General features: G+C 41.6%; 1 protein-coding gene across 4 annotated transcripts; it reads right to left on the bottom strand.

Moving 5' to 3' along the window:
- Positions 1-783: 783 nt before the first annotated feature.
- si:ch1073-335m2.2 (msx2-interacting protein) lies at positions 784-19583 on the bottom strand. 4 transcript variants are annotated; one of them, XM_055025770.1, is made up of 15 exons: positions 19310-19583; positions 17927-18241; positions 14459-14935; positions 14207-14361; positions 13781-13981; positions 12559-12710; positions 12345-12470; positions 12131-12244; positions 11929-12042; positions 11745-11845; positions 4526-11600; positions 3741-3809; positions 3450-3644; positions 2737-2895; positions 784-1838 (listed from the first exon to the last, which is right to left on the bottom strand). In XM_055025770.1, the coding sequence occupies exons 1-15, from the start codon at positions 19390-19392 to the stop codon at positions 1707-1709; spliced, it is 9468 nt and encodes a 3155-aa protein (XP_054881745.1). In that variant the 5' UTR covers positions 19393-19583; the 3' UTR covers positions 784-1706. The 4 variants fall into 4 exon arrangements, with proteins under 4 accessions (XP_054881745.1, XP_054881749.1, XP_054881756.1 ...); XM_055025774.1 differs by having other exon boundaries at positions 14459-14932; XM_055025781.1 differs by lacking the exons at positions 17927-18241; positions 19310-19583 and adding an exon at positions 16343-17913.
- Between the last annotated feature and the right edge of the window lie 391 nt (positions 19584-19974).

Here is a 19974-nt window from a genome sequence, read left to right as displayed (position 1 = left end):
TAATCGTAGGCCGTCTGTCAGAAAGAGAAAAATCAAAATAAGGTGAAAATGCTAATTTGTGATGAGCAATGTAACATTTGGTGTTTTTAAAAACTTGGAAAATTAATGCCGTGAAACATTACAAAAGCAAATAATTTTCATCACTGTAGGAAACCCCTTATGCCAGTGTTTGTCAAAATGGGGGCAGCGGCCCGCTGGGGGCCGCCAGGAGGCGCTATGGGGGCCCCAGGAAGTTGGAGAGGGAAAAAAAAAGCATTACAAAATATCTTTTAATTTGTGTTTTCTGTTTTTTTTTTCAAATATTTTTAAAAATAAAGTTACAATTTATTTTTGATTCTCATTTTCTGATTGGCTACCAGTCAAATTGATGAAGCTGCTTTGCTCCTTAAGATTGTTTAGCATGGGAGAAATGGAAAAGTAAAAAAAAAACTCTTAAGAACTATGTGAAAAAAATTACTTTAATGTGATTAATATAAAATATTTTATTTTCTTATGAGGGGATTGTGATCAAGAAATATTACCATGGTAATAAAGTCATAATATATTGTCTGATAAAAAATTACCACCACAAATCTCATGGCCAACTGAAGTCCAAAGCTGAGAGGCAGGATTTATGCTAACTAAATGTACTAATTATTGAATAGTGAATAAAAATATATTGAAAAAGTTTGTTCTTTTACATATTTTGTAGCAGTGCTTGTTGGTTTGCACAGACAATAACAAAATATAAAACAAACACATAAAAAGATGAAAAAGTGACAAATACATAACTAAAGCCTCATCTGAAATCCTGTTTTCTGGAGTTTTATTTGAGTTACAAAATATGAAGTGCCATCAGCAGACTCTACAGAGTTTGCCAACTTTCTTTGTGTTACAAGTATTTACACCAACAAAAGTAAAGATCCATTTCCACACTCTGCATTCTCGTATGTCCCGGAGGTAAAGTCTCTGTTAAGTCGCCATTTTTCCACTGACGTTTAAATATTTAAAATATTTACAGTTCTGTACTGAAAGACCCCTCAGAATGAAGCTTGCTCGACATGGAGGCCCATGCCAGATGTGTGACCTCTTCAGTAGTGAGAAAAATAAGCAGAGATGATGGAAATGAAGTAGCTGTTAAATGAACATGGTCCTCATCAGGGTCTCCAAAGATTTACAAGTTCATTCTTCCTCCGATAAAAGGCAGAGAGAAGTCTGTACATAATTCCTTTTAAAATTACACGATGAAATGTCCCGTTAACCGTTGTAGCTCAACAGCTTTAATGATCCTCCTGTGAAGAAATGAGTCAAAAAAAATAAACACCAATGAAAGATGCCACCCAGATAGTCACCAGTTTTTATGTTAATGTTTTTCTTTTCCATCCTTCTTCAGCGCATCTCCAACACACTAGAATAAAACTTCAATAAATATAAATACAGCAGAAAATGGTCAAGTAAGACTCATTCTGGTTTGATCCATCCCTGAGGTTTTTTTTTTTTTGTCTTTTTTTCGAGAAGGACAAATATACCAGACAGGAGTGACAAATAAAAAGAAGCCGAAAAAAATCTGATGTAAAAAAATCAAATGTTTAAGGTACATCCAAAATGTTTTTTTCTCTCTTTTTCCCCTCCACTGGATCCAGGAACAGAAACAGAAACTGGGACAAACGCCTCTGGTTTCCCGAGGCTTGCAGGCGGGAGCGTCCAGTGACGGGAGGGGTCACAGGTCACACAGAGGTGATGACGATCATGAGGTGTGGCGAGATGCTGGAGATCCTGTTCAAAAGGTCGGGGGCCAGCTGAGACAAGTGGCTCTCGGAAAACTCACAGGGTGGGAAAATCTGGAGCACATAGGCGGGCTGGAAGAAAGACAAACATCAAGACGTAAAAACGCTTTCCTGTGAAATCAGGAGATCAGTGCTGAGCCACACCAATAAACAAAAACAAACATTCTCCCTATAAATATTTAAATATATTTTACTTACAAACCCATGATTTTCAAGTCTTTTTTTTTTTTAAAGATGACCTATTATGCTTCCTGGAATTGGTTAGTAGAGGTTTACAAGCTTCAGAAAAAAAAAAAAAAAAACACTCCATGAACTTAGATAATCAGATTTCAATCTGCTCAGGTTAAGATGAGATTGAGCCGTTTTAGGGCATCTTGTCACTTTAAATCCTAATAAGCTGCTGTTGGACACGCCCCCAACTCAACGTTTACTCTCGTACAAGAAAACGGCTGCAAGCAGACAAACAATTATGCAACTGCATATATTTGAAAAGCAAAAGTGGAGCCTCCTGCACAACCGACAAGAATGCAGCAAGTGGTTTCTGGATGGTAAGTAAACAACAAAACACTTGTCTTTTCCAGCATCCATTGTACAGTGGTAATACCTGCTGACCATAGGTGCTGGAGTTCCACTTGGGTTGCTAGGTAATGGTGCAGTGCCTGTCAAATGCAACTTAACAATCGGCCAATTTTTGAAATGGCTCGTTTCCAGACCCAAAAAACATTAATCTGGTGCAAATAAATGATTGTGTTTTTTTGTTTTGTTTTTATGTGCTTTGTTTTTAGAAGCAGCCAAGACCCAAATAGAAGTATAGTCGTACAAAATGTAAATTTTACATATTACGTCCTCTTCAAATAAGTCGTAAATGGCGGTAAAGCACTTCATCAAGTCCATGCAACCCCAAGACACTGCACATTACACTACCATAAATCCAAACATTGAAGTCCTTCACCAATGCGTTGTGTCTCACCTGACTGGAACCTGGGTTGGGAATATTGATGATACCAGCTGCCAGTTTTGCCTGCAGGTAGTTGATGAATGCAGCTTTGAGAGCTTGAGTTTGGTTTATGACATCGTCTTGATCTCGTCCACAAGGCAAAGCGAGAAGAAGACAGTACTCACTGTCACCCTGCAGACAGACATCAACATTGAGTCTCAACATATGCTGCTGTGCCACAAACTACTTCTGTTTTTGCTTTTTTGTCACATAACAGATAAGAAGCAATGTCAGTGAAATTGATCTGTCGGCCAGTCGGGTACAAAGCTGATTCTATGATTTTATGACTCAAGTGAAACACGACCAAAATGATCCCAAGATCAGCAAGAGAATAATAAAAAATGAAATCAATGTTCTGTGAGGTTCCTATTTTAATTTTATTTGAGATGTGTGGCATGAGTTGAAAGTCTTTAATTAGAGCTGAATTAAAATGAGTCGTTGAAGTAGCCAGTTATGAAGTCCAAGTTTGGTTATCATAGCTAAATAAAAATTTTTATTTTATAACTATATCTTGTATTTACTCATTTTGACCAAGTATTTGAGAAGGTTCACTTGATCATCTGGAAACATTTAAATGGCAAAAAACGCAGAAACAAGAAGCCTCTAAGGATTTTAATACCTCTTTTTATTGAACTGTAATCAAAAATATAAGAAATTAAGCAGGAGTAAGTCAAAACACAACATACCGTCATTCTTCTGGCGACACTGTCCAACTGAGAGGCCTCCAGTCTCATCCTCTGAACAATCCTGAGCAGAGCGCCTCCTTCTTGCAAAGGCAGCGATCGATGAGCCAGAGCTTTGTTTCCACAGACAAAATGCAGCTGGACAGCAGCTGTGTCGTTTTTCAGTGCCAGAAGGCCCTGCCACACTATAGGGTACTTCTGTTTCAATTACACAGAAATAGAAAAGGGTGTCAGAAGAACACCATTTTAGTTTTGACCAGCGACTCGACCAACGAATGCAAACATCTGTCTTACCGTGAGCAACTGCACCATATTAACAACCTGGGTCATCTTTCCATCTGGTTTAGCCTGCAGTTCTGCACCCTTTAGATTACAAAAAAAAATCATTAGAAAAGACATAAAATGAGGGAAAACTACTGCTTCCCTTATGCTATCTATATGTTCATTTTGAAATGTAAACATAAATGCAGTAAAGCTGAAACAATTAACCAATTATTGACAAAATCATCAACTAATTTGCATCTTGATTCTTTTACTGAAGTATTTACTAAAAAAAAAAGCATTTGAAAAAAAAATTTGCATTGCATTTAAGCTTATGAAAAACAACCTTTTTTTTTTTTACTGTAAATATGTTCTAACCAAAACTCAAGTGGACAGTTTTAAACTCACTCTGTCAAAAACATAATCTGCTATTTAACACCCAATTATTAATCAAAGATACTCATGAGATAAGCCGGTATTGGCGCTGCGTTAACTTTTCAGATACATAATAGATTTATAAGCAGATCAATATAACTAGAGAAGACCAAATATTACAAGCATTGTTTTTAGGGGCAGATAAATCCTTTGCTAGAAATCAACAAGCGTTGATTAAAGGAATACAGTTATTGCATTTTATGAAATAAAATGTTCATTTTCTTATTTAAAAAAGAAATGCCTTGCATCTCATGCATTTTCAATAGTGCATGAAATAAGTTTAAATGGTTAAATAAGAAATATGGAAGATGGGCCAATTTATAAAAATGTAATTACAGAATAATTAACTACTGTAATAATGCCCCGAAGCGCAGTGAACTTACCATAGACGGAGTGACGTTCAACGGCGGCTGGTTGTGCCCAACAGGCGCGTCCGGGATCTGAGAATGCATGCGGTTTGGGTACATTCCTGAGTACTCTGAGTACGACCCGCTGGGTCCTGGTGGCATCAGGGAAACCCTTTTAGGTGATGCAATGGCAGCGCCAGACTGCCGGATCGCCATCATTCCATCCTTTTGAATTACAGGAGAGTGCGGCCTCTTTGCTTCCAGCGACTTTATGTCCTTCTCAGACACGCCTTTGGGCAACATGTGAGCTCTCGGAGATAAAGAAGGCGGCAGAGTTTCTTGAATGTGTCCAGAATGGGGGTCCAGTGTCAGACGCTCCCCCTGCTGGTGCAGGTGCATTCGCATATCTCTCTGAGCGATAAACGTTTCCATGTTAGTCCTCAAAGTTGCCCGAGTATCTGACGGCATTGTGGCGGATGGTCTCCCAGTTTGGTGGAAGTGTCTGGATTCGTCCTGTTCACCCTCGTGGCCCCGCAAAGAACTGTGGTTGACCTTGAGGACTTTGTCCCTGCTGACAGCCTGGGGGGAGGACGACCGTGGCTGCAGGGAACCAGACCACGGAGAAGGAAGCTGCTCACTGTGGACGTAGTTCATCACAGACAGAGGTGGTGTGTTGACCCTGACCTCCCCCTGAACCAGATGACCCACTGTAATGGATTGGGAGACACAGTGAGGAGACATTCGTCCCACACCTCCAGGCACGTTGTGAGGTGGCATGATGACAGACTGCTCTGGGTGGTGGACACTAGGGATGTACTGCTGCATGGAGTTGAGAGCAGAGGATATCATTACAGGTATCCCCTTGGGTGAGGAGGACCCAAGAGGCGAAGACACCTTGGTGAAAGAAGGGTGAGAATGTCCTGACTTTCTCGGGGACCGTGGTTCCTGTTTGATGCTACCAAGATGCGACGGACCTCTGTCACCTGTGGATGTGACAAAGCCCACATGGTTCCCAGGGGGAGATGGTAAATGTGGGCTTATAGCAGGGCTTACAGTGGAGGTCCAAGATGGCTTAGCTCCATCTGTGCCATGAGGATCAACATTTTCCATCTTCTTCTGGGGTTTTAATTGCAGGTAGTCTTGGTGGTAACCCATTACCTGCTGGTTACCTTGCGGGAGACGCTTCACGACTCCTTGGGGCCCTGCCTGATAAGCAGAATCCAGCTTTTCTAAACTGCTGCTGCTTTCCTGCTTAATTGAAGACAGAGCTGATTGGAGTTTACCAGGATGCCCATGATCGGTTTGTGAAGACCCCTTCTGATGTCCTGAATGAGAATGGCTGTAAACATCTTGTTTAATCTGGGGAATCGACACCAATTGCTGAGATTCAATGTCACCGGCTGTTGCTTGTGGGATTTGACTAATCTTGGCGCTGATCCTCAGGGGTCCTTCTGTTTTCTGGCCTGAGTGGCTTAGCACCACCACTCCTTCAGACGTGTTTACTCGTAGACCCGAGCAAGACCCAGAACCGAAAGAGGGGCCGTGGTAAGGTGCGCCATCGTCTTTGCTGGGCCTGTAGGCCGTTTTGGGCAGAGTCACATCCATGGAGGGATTTCCAATGATTAGATTAGATTTTTCCTCAGACTCAGGGGTGTTGCAAACACGACTAATAACAGAGGTTGCCGTAGATGCAATAACGGAGATCACAGATTTAGCCTCTCCAGGTAATGTGGAAGGTGTTCGGACAATAGGTGGCACTGAATGAGTTGGCGTTTTACTCTCTGGGAGTGGGGATCTGTTGTGAATAGCAGCTGTGATGGCAGGATTGCTTTCAGATGGATTCTGATCTCGGAGACTGGGGAGATTGGTTGGAGCAGAACTTCCTCCTCCTGGGAGCGTATTTGTTTTAGTTTTCATGAGAATCTGCCTCAAATCACTTGTGCCTTGATCTAGCTCCTTGCTGTTGGAGTCAGAAGCGGTCAGCTGGCCTTCCTTGGCTCCTACTGACATTATGTGTGCAGAGGTAACACATGGATCCTTTGACTGGTGTCGCCAGTCGGGTGGAGAAACAGGCGCTCGGCTGGTTTGAATGGATCTGATGTTGGGCCTGTTGGAGGCCAAAGAGGGAGAAACACAATCAGCTGGTAACTGTTGAGGCATTGAGTATATGGGGCTCTTAGCCTGGGGGTGTGTGGGCTTCACAGCTTGTGTTTGCTCTTCCACAGGTGACGGCAACTCTGTTTCTGCTGCCTTCACAGCTGAAAGTTCAGCCTCCGATTTCCAGGTCGTAGGAGTGATAACAGCAGCAGCTGCAGCAGATGGAGGCTTCTCAGCCACAATCTTTACATCAGAAGCTGCACTGTCGGCTAAAGGCACCGTCAACTCCTCACTTAATTCTTCTTTCACATCTTTTCGTGCATGCTTTGGGGCTTTGGGGCGTTTAGGTGTTTTGGGCCTTCCCTTGTAACTCTTTTTGGGAGTATTTGAGAAGACAGGTTCCTCTTGCAGTGCGGTTTCAGGTTCTTCAACCTTGACCGGTGAGACAATCTCCTGGACCTCAGGTTCTGAACAAACTTCTGTGCTAACTGGAACTGCTGGGGTAAGAGGTACACTTACATCTTCACCAGTTATTGAGTCAATGGCAGCCATCAGCTCTGTCTCACTGGCAGGATTACAAGGCTTTTCCTCCTCAGGGTCACTTTTTACCTCTGCAGGAGGGGCAGGAGGAGTCGGTAGTTCTGTCGGAAAAGCAGGTTCCGTAAGTTTGGCAATGTTCTCAACTGCCTGCTCCAATTCACGCTCCTGTAGGAAAGAGCTCTTTGAGGCGTCTACATCCTTCTTCTCTTTTTCTTCATTAGGGCACTCTTTGTTGGCAGTGGTGCACCTGGAAACGTGGTCTTTGACTTCTTTGACATCCAGTAAGACTTGGAGGTCCCTAAAGACATGAGGCTTTGGAGCACCTGTTGGCTTGACCTTTCCTTTTATGATCTTCTCTTTGTCTGAGGCAAGTTTCTCCTCAGCCAGCAGTGAATCTGTCTCTTTTCCATTCGATTTCCCCTCACATAGTTTTTCATGAAGATCTTTGTCCAGTTCTGTGCCTTGCTCATCTTTTTCATCCTTCTTTACATCGGATTTTACTGAAGAATCTTTGCCTGAAGATGACGAGTGTTGTGAAGACAAATCATCTGCTTCGGTGAAATGCATTACTTGATTCTCATCAGCTGCTTCAGTTTTATCCCCTTTCTTAGAGCCAGGGACTGAGGGTATTGGATTTGAGGAACCCTTTGTGAGATAAGGGGACATTTTACCCTTAGCAACTCTTGAAAACCGTTCACCGCTCTCCGACTCATTTGAATCTGCATCCTTATCCATTTTTATTTTCTCTGTTTTTGCAGCTGAAATCTCTTCAACCGGTTTGCGGTTTTTGGGAGGACGCCCACGTTGTTTTACTGGCGCTGGAGTCGGTGGCTCCGACTCAGTGCTATGCTGTACAGGTTCTTTCTCTGTACCCCGCTTTCGTGCAGAGCGAGGTGACTCAGTTTCCTTGCCACGACTCAGTGCATCGTCTTCCACTGGGGTTGCATAAACAGATTTTACATTTCTTCGAGTTCTTGCTCTACTTATCGGGATGCTCTGCTCCGAATGATCATGATCTGATCCGGGAGTTGGAGACTTGGCTGAGGACTTTGTTTCGGTTCTTGGGGATGAGCCACGCTTCAGCTTATCTTTGTCAATGCGCTCACTCTTGCGTGTAGCTTGTTTCTCAGACACAGATGTTAAAGGAACTTGAGCAGGTGATTGCCTGCCTTTTTTAGTTTTAATTTCTTTTGTTTTATTTTCTTTTTGAAAGGAGACTGGCTCTTCAATTGCATCCCTATCAACAGAAATCTCTTCTTTATTCACTTCTTCAAGTTTCTTCTCTCCTTCTGGGTCTACTGTTGTTTGACATGTGGAAAGAGGATCTTCTTTGATTAAATCTGCCTCTTCAGCAACACTGAGTTGTACTGGACTACTGGCTGTAGGCACTTCAGGTTGTGACATCTCAGGACTTGGTTCTGGCTCTGATCTGCTAACCAACTCTTCTTGAGAACCAGGTTCGTTTGTTTGTTCGTCAATTAAAAGCTTTGCATCCTCTTCAAGAAATTCCAGCTTCTCCTCAGAAATGTTAGTTTCAGGAACAGTTTCAGGTGCAGGTTCAAATTTTAAGGTCTCAGTTGGTGAACAGTGCATTGGTACAACATCTTCACTTTCTTTTACTTCTTCGTTTGTTTCCTCTTTTGTGAAAGACATAGGTGGGCATATATCAGCAGGTGGAGTTGGTAACACACATTTCTGGTCTGAAGGAGCTGTGTCTCTGCTTGCAGACTGAGTGACAAGATTAGGAGTCAGTTTCGGTTCAGGAGCAACTTGTTCAACAGGACTGATGGGTTTGATTTCAGCTGCCACACTAGATTCTGATGTGTCATTAGACCGTAAATCTTGTTGTTCCTGCTCAGACGGCTTTTCCTCTTTATTTTCACTTGTACAAACTGTACTTCCTTTATCCTCCTGCAGCTGGTGACTCTTGTTTTTTTGTTGTTGTAGTTGCGTGAGCTCCAGAAAACGGCTGTGAAAGAGGACAACTGGGCCAGCCTCAAGTTCTCCCTCTGCTCCTTGCTGACTAGCTTGTTGGTTTAGCATGTGCTCCAACTCTTCGTATTTGCGCTCCAGGTGTTGAAGTCGTCGAGAGTCCAGCTCAAACACAGCGCTATGAAGGAAACGTGACGCAAAAAGCTCTCTGCGTTCCTGTTCCTCTGGCTTGGGCTCTTCTTTTCTGTCATCCAGTTTGTCCTCAGATCCACTTCGTATCTTTTTCTTTTTCATGTACCAGGAAGGAGTAGGTCTTGGTGCTGATTCTACTTTCTCTGTGTCTTTCTGGCTTCGGAAATTCACAAAGTGGGAATCGTAATCTAAAAATGACCAGTTATCCTCACGAGAAGAGGACAGAGATTTTGCTCGTTCCAGTAGAGCTTTAGTATCGGGGGTGATGGTCTGGTCAAGTGCGAATGAGTAGAATTTGTTTCTTTCAAGGTGAGCCAGCTTTGGGTCTGAAAACCGATCAGGTCTCGGCCTCTCAGAAAAAGGCATAGATGTGGAGGGAGCAGGAGAGAGGGTTTTGTTCTCTCCATCCTCTTCAGAGTCTGATCTCACTTCCCCAGGCTCCAAATCATAAAGGCCGTATTCTGAGGGCTTGCGGTTGTGAAGGTTTTTGCCCAAGCCTCTAGAAAAGTTCAGGTTGGGCAGCAAGTCCTGCTTAACTCTGCTCTCCCACCTCTTTTGTTGATCTTCTTCCCCAATATTAACGGGGGTGTTGGTCTTGTTCACCTGTGTGTTGTGGGTCCTTTTGACCAAAAGCTCAAGTTCTGGGTGAATCTTCTGATTGTTTCGACTTAACTCCTTCAGAGAGGCATCCATGAAGTCCTCATCAGCATGCTGAGAAAAAACCTGGTGTCCTGGAGAAGGGGTACTACTCCAGTCAGGGTCTTCACTTTTTTGTCTCCTATAGAAACGCTCTCTCTTTATCCCAGGCTCGGCTTCGAACTGGTCAGACAGCTTGTGAGACGGAAAATTATCTGTGACATCCTCAGGTGGTTTACCAACTTCATGCACAAGGCTACGATGTTCGAGGTCTTCAGTTTCGTTTCTTTGCAGACTTTCTGCTTTTTTCAGTTTGTCAGACTCGCGCTGTTGCTGCTGCTGCATGTGTAAACGTCTGTTTTGCTCCATCTGCTTGCGGTAACTCTGAGAGAGATCAATGTCAACATGGTCTTCTTTAGTCTTGGTGTTTTTATTAGTTTCAGCATTCTGACTCGGCTTGAATGCAGCATTTTGTTCTTGCTCTCTTAAAATGCTTTGATCTAAATTCCCCTCTACTGAGACCCTTCTGGAGGAAGTGCTTCCTTGTTGTCGTTTTGGCTCTGGCAGATCTACAGAACCTTCAGATTTTTCTCCTTGTCCCCTGAGGTCCTCTAGTCCATCCTTTTGAGTGACACTTTTTTCTGTTTTGAGTCGTGAATCTCGACGTTGAGGATCTTTGTGTTTGTCTGCATCTGGTTCTTTCACATATGTGGTACTGGATCCAAAGTCTGATGACTGATTGCCATCCTCCTCCTCATGTCTGCTTCTTTTCTGACGAACAGTCTTGCCACCTAAATCCCCAAAGCGCCTTTTTCTTGCAGCGAGGCGATCTGAATCCACCGCCGAATCCTTTCCATCGTTTCCAATATCAGATTTGGGTTGTTTTTTAAGTTTGGGTTTTCCGTCTAGCTCTCCAATATCCCCTTTAGTCGTTTCAGTTTTTACAGAGTCTTGAGGAGCAGTTAACTGGTTTCCAGACAAAGCATCTCCATCCACCTTGGATTTCGGTTTCTCATGAACATCTTGGTCTGATCCCCTTCCTCTTCCAGATCCTCCCTCAAAAGCAGCGTCCGGCTCTGTTTCTGGGATCTGGCTAGCCGGGGACTGACCCTTTCCTTTCCTTGATTTATTCTTTTCAGTCTTTTCTTTGTCAGTTTTATCTTTTCTTTTTGGACGTTTGATTTTCTCTGCCCCTGCCATGCGATCGGGCTGAGCGCTCTTCTCACTCTTCTCACTCTTTGCTGCGTGATCTGGCAAGGTCTTTTCAGATTTGTCAAAATGTGGAGGCGACATGGAGCTCACGCTGCCGCTCCTCTCTGAAGACTGGCTGTAAACGCGCCGTTCTGAGTCTCTGGCAGCACGTTCGGATGGAGAAGGGGAAATTGTGGGAGTGACAGCTCTTCTTTGCGACGGGCTCCACCTGCTGCGGTCAGCCTCGAAACGCTCCCGCTCTCTTTCTCGTTCTCTTTGAATGTAGGTATATTTTCTGATGTCCTGCTCGAAGGGGTCTCTGTAATCCCTGTAGTCTCTTGGATCCTCATGATAACGTGGGTCAAAGTGTTCTCCCTGATAATGCTCCAGTTCAGGAAAACGCTCTCTACTGCGTGCAGTGTACTCTCTGCGAGCTTCCTCTGGATAAAGGCCAGTGGTTCTTATATTCTCATAGTAAGCTCTCTCTGCTGTAAACTCATGATAAGGAGGTCTGCGATCGTCTCTGTGAAATGAATAGAAGATCTTAGTAATCACTTCGGAAATGTTAAAAATACACACGTTTGTTTTTCTACATATTTACGAAAGGTTAATTTAAATTCCTGAAAATGCCAATGGAGCAATTAAATGAGAAAGAAAATAAACTTACCGTCGTTCTGGTGGAACTTCATAGAAGTCTCTAATGTCTTGTCCAGAGGCTTGCATTGAGCGGTAAAATGCATTCTGGCTCTCCTGACTTGCAAAATCCACCTATTGACGATCACAAATACCAATTAATACCAATAAGGAAATAAAAAAAACAATAGACATTAATGTTTTGGGGGTTTTTTTACCTTAATTTTATTACCACCGATCTTCCAGCCTTTGGTCTCCCGCACAGCTGCCTGAGCAAAATCCGTGTTGTTGTACAAAATGAGCGCCATCCCCTTTAGTCTATCAAATACGACCTGTGAAATTTACAAACACACAGTTACAACCAGAAGAACTGAAATAAAGTCTAGAAATTCATAGAGAAGTTTAAAAAAAGAGGCTTACTTTAACTACGTGCCCATAACGCATGAAATGCCGTGTGAGGTATTGCTCTGTGATGTTGGGGGCCAAACCATCAAGCCAAACGCATGTAGTAGGTATACTCTTCCCAAAACCAAGCTGCAAAGAGATGTAGAGCAACAATTTTATAGTGATAAGCTGTAAATAATTCAACACAGACAAGAAATGGTTCTTTCTTTTCAGGGAATAAAATTACTACCTTAAGCCTGTTGTTCCCCAGATATTCTGCATCCATTTTCTTTATGGCCTTGCAAACGCTGCCAATGTTAGAGTACTGGACAAAGGCATACTGAGGAATCCCATTTACTTTCTTGATATCGATGTCCTTGAGAGGAAGTGACAAGAATTACAATGATGCTTACTGTAAAGTGGGAAACTTTAGTTTCACAACATAAATCTGTGTGGGAACTTACAACAATTTCTCCAAAGCGCTGAAAAATGTCCAGGAGTTGCTGATAACTGGTGGTCTTCTCAAGGTTGCCTATAAACAGCGTTCTTGTAGCCTTGGGGTGGAACTCGTCTAGGCGTCCATCTAACGGTCTGTAGTCATTTTCATTCTCTGTTTCTGAGGGGAAGAAACAGGTTTCAGTCATACAGGCTACATTTAATCCAACTATCTTTGCATCCACTCACGTTATGGAAGTTCAGACATGTTAAATAATATCCATCTCACAGCAAAGTATTAGAGCCAGACTAAGAGTTTTGTTTGGAAATTACGAGAATGAAGTCATAAGCAGAATAGAGACAATATTACCAGGAAAAAGTGGTAAAATTACCAGAAAAAAAGTTCATGAGATCAAAGCTTTGACAGAGTTATCAAGGTTTGACATGTCCAGCTTGATTCTTTCAAAACAGACATTAGTTTGTACACATTTTGAAAAACTCTGCTACTGATAATAATTTGATGCTAATGTGATAAAGATTAAGTATGTCCTTATTGGTAAAACCAATGCCATAGTATAACCTCACAAGACTTACAAAATTATTATTTATCCTAGTAATATTATGACTTTATTCTGGTAATATTACAAGTTTTTTCTTGTATCATTTCAATGTTGATTTTTTCTCATATCACTAACTTTTTTCTCATATTATTACATTTATATTACATTTATATTATTACATTTTTTCATATGCTTTTATTCTTGTATTATTAGATCTTTATTCTCGTAATAACTGTTATTGTTTTTGTACGACTATTCTCGTAATATTACAATTTTCTTCTGGTAATACGGCTTTTGGTATTATTTCGACTTACTGTTGTGTGACTGTTCTTGTAATACTACCTTTTTCTTGTAAGATGACTTTTATCAAATTATGAACTTTTTGAATATTACAATGTTATTCTCGTAACATTGAGTTTATTCTTGTATTATTACGTCCCCCCCCGTACTATTATTACTACTCTCATTTTGATTTACTACCATCAAAATGACTACTGTTCTATTACAACTTTTTTTTTCTCATATTACAATTTCTTTCTCCTAATATGAGGTCATTATCCTATTATTACAACTTTATTGACTTACTGTCAAATAACTTGAACCTTGTAATATGACTTTTTTTCTTGTATTATGACTATTTATTCTGATAACTTTGCCTGGTCATAATGATTTGTCATCTGTCACCTCTTACCTGGACCATTCCAGGCTGTAACCTCAATAAGCATGCCAAAGAACAGCTTTCCTTTGGAGACGCTGAGGGCTTTCTCTTGATCCTCTTGCTGTCTGAAAAACACTAATCCATAGCGGTCCTCTGATGCGCCATGAATCTGCACTGAATTCACTTTCCCATATTTCTTGAATTCATGGAAGAGTCCATCTTTTAAACTTGTATCTGCAGAAGGAAAGTCAAACTGTTAGTCAAATCTGCAACAAAATGAAAACAGATTTTCCAAATATGGTGCTAAATTACAGATAAAATCTTTATAGGTAACTTTAGCCTGTGTTTAGGTCAAACTGAACAGCCACCATATTTAGTGGCAGTTTTCTCTACTAAAAAATGGATGAAAAAAAGTGCTTAAGAGGCTGCTCTTCTGTCCAGATGTCGAACAAAACTAACCTGTGGAGCGCACTGGTAAGTTTTGCACTTTAATCCCAAAGCTTCTCCGAGGCTCTTCAGAGTCCATCACTAAACATGTCTGGGGAGCCGTGTGAGCCGCCGACGACTGAACGGAGCGGGCCCGGGAACCATCACTGGAGCTGCTGTTTGAGTCACTGCCAAAAAGAGACAGAACAGACACAAAAATCAGTTGGAAAAACAAATGAATAAAGTCAATTAATAGGTAAAATGTTCAGATTTTAAGATGCATACCTGCCACTGCCTGTGCTGCTGGTGCTGCTGACAGAGTCGGAGCTTGAAGATCTGCTTTGAGATCTCGACCTTGGGCCTCTTCCAGGGGACAAAGGGGTTCTTTTAGGAGAATGAGGGGTTTTTGAGGTTTGCCCTGCAGTCCGCTGAGGAGACGGATGCCTCGACTGGGAGGAATGAGATGATCTGCTTCGTCGGTGGTGATAAGATCGATCAACCCGTCTCCCCCTATCATCTCTGTAGAGGTCTCGCCGTGTTGAATTGGTGAGAGTAAATGGGTCTCGTATTCTAGAGTCAAAATGTGGGTCTGCTGCCTCAAAACTCCCTCCGATAGCACTGCTGCCGGGGCCAGCGGTTGCAAACACAGGGCGATCGCGGTAATAATCAGCGTTGTAGTGACGTTGTCTGTCAAAAGTCCCGCTGCGCTCGTGGTGGCCATATGGGCTGTGATCATAAGCACGTTCACGGCTTTCTGAGCTACTGTGAATTAAGAACAAGATAGAGAGATTTACAAAAGAAAAGGAGAATTAGTAAACTCTTGAATTAAAAATAGTCCATGAATTACTTATACACCACATATGCAACAAAGCAACTTGTTAGAAAACAACCAAGTATGCCACAACTACACAAAGAAAGAATAGGCTCACTACTCATGTTTTCAGAACCAGCTTTGCATACAGGGCAGCAATTTGAAAATCTAGGCTGAATAAATACATAACTACAACGCCTTGTAATAGTATTCACAGAAACTTAACACATTTGTCATGTTAAAACAACCATTTTAAGTGCAGTTTTGTGCAGTTGTATGTGGTAGAGTAACAAAATATTAGAAAAAAAATTACAAATCTAAGTGAACTTGTTTTCAGATCCCTTATTAAAATAAATTGCAGCCAAATATTTTAAGTAATTACTTAAATTAGTTTACCGAGTCCAGCTGTGTATATAACCACACCTTATTTTAAATAAAGTTGATATATTAGGGCCTTTTAGGAGACAGTAAACATGTGGAAGAAGGTGCTCTTGTCAGAGGTGACAAAAATTGGTCGAAAGCCCCTTTTGGCTAAAACTAGCAATGAACGTCCCCCATTAGCATACCATGCACTCAGTGAAACATGGTGTTGGCAGGATTATGTTGTGGGTAGACAGGGAAGCTGGTCAAGTTTGATCAGAAAGCTACGCAATATGAGAAGGTAGGAAAAATTATTAAAATCGGCGGGACTGAAAAGAAATGCACTCCACACTTTTCAGATTTTGATTTGCAAAACCATTTTTGATATACCTTGTTATAAACCAAAGTCTATATCAAGATATATCTCCAGAAAAAAAAAACACTATGTTGAAGTTTGTGTTTGTAACATGAGATATGTGAAAAAGACCAAAGGGAATGAATACTTTTGCAAGGCGTTGTTTTTCTTGCCACATTTATTTGTTGTTTAAGCAACAACAGGTATCAGGATATGTTTTTAAATGGTGTAACAGCGACAAATTACTCCAGGGAGGGGGCAAGGTTGTCTTGAAAGAGAACCTAGCCACATTTGATCTGCTTCAACTTCTGCCAGGTGTATTTCTATGTCCAGATTTCAGAGGCTGATAAAAATGTTTCACATGAAAGAAATAACATAACATTTTGTTCGATTTTCAAGTTTAAAATCCTATAAAGAATCTAAGTAGAATGGATTTGTACATGTCATGCATGCTGTTTAAAATGTAAATTACACATTGTACTACTTTTGTAACTCGGTGAAAGGAAACATATTCATGGGCTGAAAAAGATTATTCACCTCTTACATTAAATTATGCAACTTCCTCTAAAAGCAGCAGTAAACTAAACTTTCACAAAGCACTAGGGAAGCAGAAAGATAAAAATATGGCCAGAGAAATACCAACCTTTTGGGAAAGAAGTTACCAAAATTAATCCAAATAAAATCTAGGTGGTCAGAATGTGAATGCCCCAATGAAAAATTGGAGAAAAACAAAAACATCAATTGATCCAATTAGGGGAAAAATGTGTCTCCTGAATTTTACTTTGAGTTATCTTCAAGGACCAGGTGAGGATTCCTGTATATTCCACAGTTTGGTATTTAGTTACTTAATTCTCTCCAGTGGATGAGGACAAAAAAAGAAAAGCAAACAACTTTAGAAATATGCTCCTTGACAAATCTGAATAAATTGAGTGGGGAAAAAATAACTTGATAACATGTAAAAAAAAAATATGATGATGAACTTAATCTGCATATCCAGGTCAACTAGCTAATAATATGTTTGAAGGCAGTATGGCAAATATATCCAAATGGCTCATCAGTGTTGGTGGCCATGGTAGAATAAGGAAAGAGTATGTCCCAAAGGTTGAGCGATTCCATTGGAGAAAAAACTAAACATACCAATAAAAAAATAAAAAAAATCCCAGTGGATTACATCCTGCTTCTTAACTTCTGGAAGAATCAGACACATCACAGAGTAATAAATCCTTCTCGAGTCTTGGTATCGCATAATTCCAAAGTCCAAAGATCCCACTAGGCGTGTTGGTAGAAATGCATGGCTTTTTTTTTGTTTACAATCATCCTGGGCTCTTGGAGGTCGCACGCACAGGTAATGTACATCCACACCTTGGTATTCCAGATAAATGGCAACAATAAACCTAGCCACTGTATGATCCACATCACTCTGTCCATGATGAACTGCATCCACGACGTTCCAGCCTTCTTCATGCTTCCTCAGATGAAGAATTACGGCCAAAACTTTGGAAGACGGCCGTTTGGATCCGGGAGCGTTCCCTTTCTGCCTTCTGAATATAACTTCCACATTTGGGGCATGGCATCAATTAAATAGTTACACTTTACTCTAAAGTAACTTGTAAAACTTAGGATATATGCCTTTGTTCAGTCTTTCTTGTGATGTGTATTCTCTAAGTTCTTTCATCCAGTTGCTTAAAACTTACAATCCAGAATAGGGTATATCCACATATTGGGAAAGGGAGTAGTCCAATAATCAAGTCTTGGGTCAAAAATGATAGGCCAATGGTAGGACATTGATATACCTCAATAAATCCTTCAGGCAAAACGTAAATCCTTCATATTTGGAATTTATCTCCAGCTTCAGGCAAATCCATGTATAAATCAGGGTTACATTCCATGTTCATTAAAAAACATATCCAAAATCTCCCCAAGGTAGTATCCCACATAATAAATCCACAGCTGACCAGGATATTCCTCTTGGATGTAAAATCCAAACCAGATGTAAAAAACCTTGAAATATAGTTACCTTTGCAAATGATAGTAAAATTAATTTACTTAAATCCCATGGGCAAGGCGAGTCAGGTGTGATGAAGAGTAGAGTGATCCCTAGATTACCTTTGTGTGACCCCTGGAGGTACCGCTCCCTGATGAATAACCCCACTATGTGTACAGGTTTTACACTTAAATGAAACCTAGAGCACTCTGGATTTTTTTGAGGGACACCGTGTCCACTTACCCATCTATTCTCCGTTCAAAACGTCCCTCTCGGGTGTGTAGGGACACAGGTGGGCCAAACACTGGGCCAACTGTTCCCCTAGGGAATCCTGCAACGTCTCGACTGCTGGAGGGGGAGCTGTCTTCGAGGCCCCGCACAGCACTGGGGACTGACCCCGGCTCATTGTAGTCAGTCCGAAGGTCTCTGTCTCCCATCTTATTGACAGCATTGTGAGCCTTCTGTGCACTTTTGATATCCACAAAATCCACAAAGGCTGCAACACCGCCCTCTGACCCTCGCTTTCGCAGAACCTTGACGCTCTCCACGCGGCCATACCTGACAGGAAATTACAGACACAACAAAGAAGGAGTTACATTCAGAGTATCCAAAAATAGCCTACTGTCTTTCTGTATGGAACAAACTTGATATGCAAGAGCAGAGAAGGCAACACGATAGTGTCCACCACAGAGAGATTATCTGAAAAAGAATTAACTGCGTTTTTTTTTGTATTTAATCAGTTTTAGATTACAACCCACAAAGCAGCCAGGACTATGGCACTTTGTGTTGTAAATACTGTTCAAACGCACTGAACTAATCAAAACAAAAACATAATAGTAATCAAGTTGACTAATGATATAACAAATAGATGCGTTTGTTAGCGTTAGATTAGTTTGTTGATGGGAATGGCCTCTGAATTATGACGCAAACAAAAACGATAAAATATCAGTAAAGCAATCAATATTGACGTCTATCAACCTTAGTAGCGACAAGTGAGGAAAACACAATGTTTCGCGGTCCGTGGAGTTAATCCTACAGCACCACAATTTAAAGTAGTTTCAGTGACAGCAGCCGACTTGAACGCTGTGCAGCTCAACAACTTGCTAACATTTGGTCCCGAGTCCTCAAAGCTCATTAAAATTATTTAGAGTTGGGCTTTTTAAAAACTACTTCGCTGCGATATTATACTGGCAGCGAACGGAAAAGTCGAATTTGAGTGACCAAAATCACAAAAGTCCTCCACATCATAACGGTGGACCCTGGCTGTCTTTTGGCTTGCACAGATCACGAAAACCTGTCGACTTCCCACAAAATGGTTGGCTGGGTGGTAGCTCAGCGGCTAACAGCTAACTGCCTTCTTGCATTAGCAAAAGTTAGCGGAAGACTCTAAAATATCCACATGGTCACCTGGACGAGTCGCTTTCGGTAAATATTCTTAAACAAATGCAAATGTGATGTAATAAAGCACATGCACCGTACATGGAACCTCTCCATGAGTAATAGTTAATAATGCTAACGTTAGCGGTGTTAGCAGGGCTAGCAGCGTAGCCTCGCATCGAGAAAAGGTTAGTGCTAAAGCCAGCGCGCGCAGGTCCGCAAACACGGTCTCTCGCTTGCGTAACGTACCTTTTAAAATGCTCCATGATTTTCTCCTCGCGAACATGTTCGGGTAAATTTCCCACCCAGAGGTGTCTGGTTTCCCGAACCATCTTGCGATCTTCTTTCCCCCTTCAAACACATATGATCTCGCACGTTTTTAATCCCCTGCCGGTCGGAGGTCCGCCTGAACAAAATGACCGACGGTTGATTCCGTGAACGATGTGGGCCCGACCGCCTGCTCCCCGTGTAGCTATAGCTGCTGGCTTGGCTGCTGCTGCTGCTCCTGCTGCTGCGTCCTCGATCAGAGCGCGTGCACGCGCCCCCTCTCCCCAAGTTGGTTGGTTGGTTTCGGGTTGCCGCGTGCGTTATCGACCCAGGCGCAGGCGTGAGCAGCGAGCACGCGGTTTCATGACGACAACAAATCAACACAAGATTTTTGTGCGCGAGTGCAGTCAGAAAGCTACATAGAAGAAAATAAGAAAATATAAATACAACATGAACAATTAAAATGTATATATGTTTTTATGTAGTCATATGCTTAATTTCTGCATGATTTAATCATTATTATTAGAGGTGGGTAGAGTAGAATTAGCATTTATACTCAAGTGAAAGTAAAATCTGGACGTCCAAGAAATTACTCAAATAAAACTAAAAAAATATTTTGTAAAAAGGCTACTGAAGTACCTAGTAAC

The sequence above is a fragment of the Poeciliopsis prolifica genome, unplaced genomic scaffold (assembly GCF_027474105.1).
Source record: "Poeciliopsis prolifica strain line A6 unplaced genomic scaffold, Auburn_PproV2 SCAFFOLD003, whole genome shotgun sequence".
Taxonomy (NCBI): domain Eukaryota; kingdom Metazoa; phylum Chordata; class Actinopteri; order Cyprinodontiformes; family Poeciliidae; genus Poeciliopsis; species Poeciliopsis prolifica.
This window is presented reverse-complemented; position numbering and strand designations above follow the sequence as displayed.

Coding starts and splice junctions, on each gene's coding strand:
- si:ch1073-335m2.2 (XM_055025770.1), bottom strand. CDS start 19,392: ATGGTTCGGGAAACCAGACACCTCTGGGTGGGAAATTTACCCGAACAT. Junction 14,362..14,458: donor AGCAGCACAGGCAGTGGCAG/GTATGCATCTTA, acceptor TCTTTTTGGCAG/TGACTCAAACAGCAGCTCCA. Junction 13,982..14,206: donor CTTACCAGTGCGCTCCACAG/GTTAGTTTTGTT, acceptor TTCCTTCTGCAG/ATACAAGTTTAAAAGATGGA.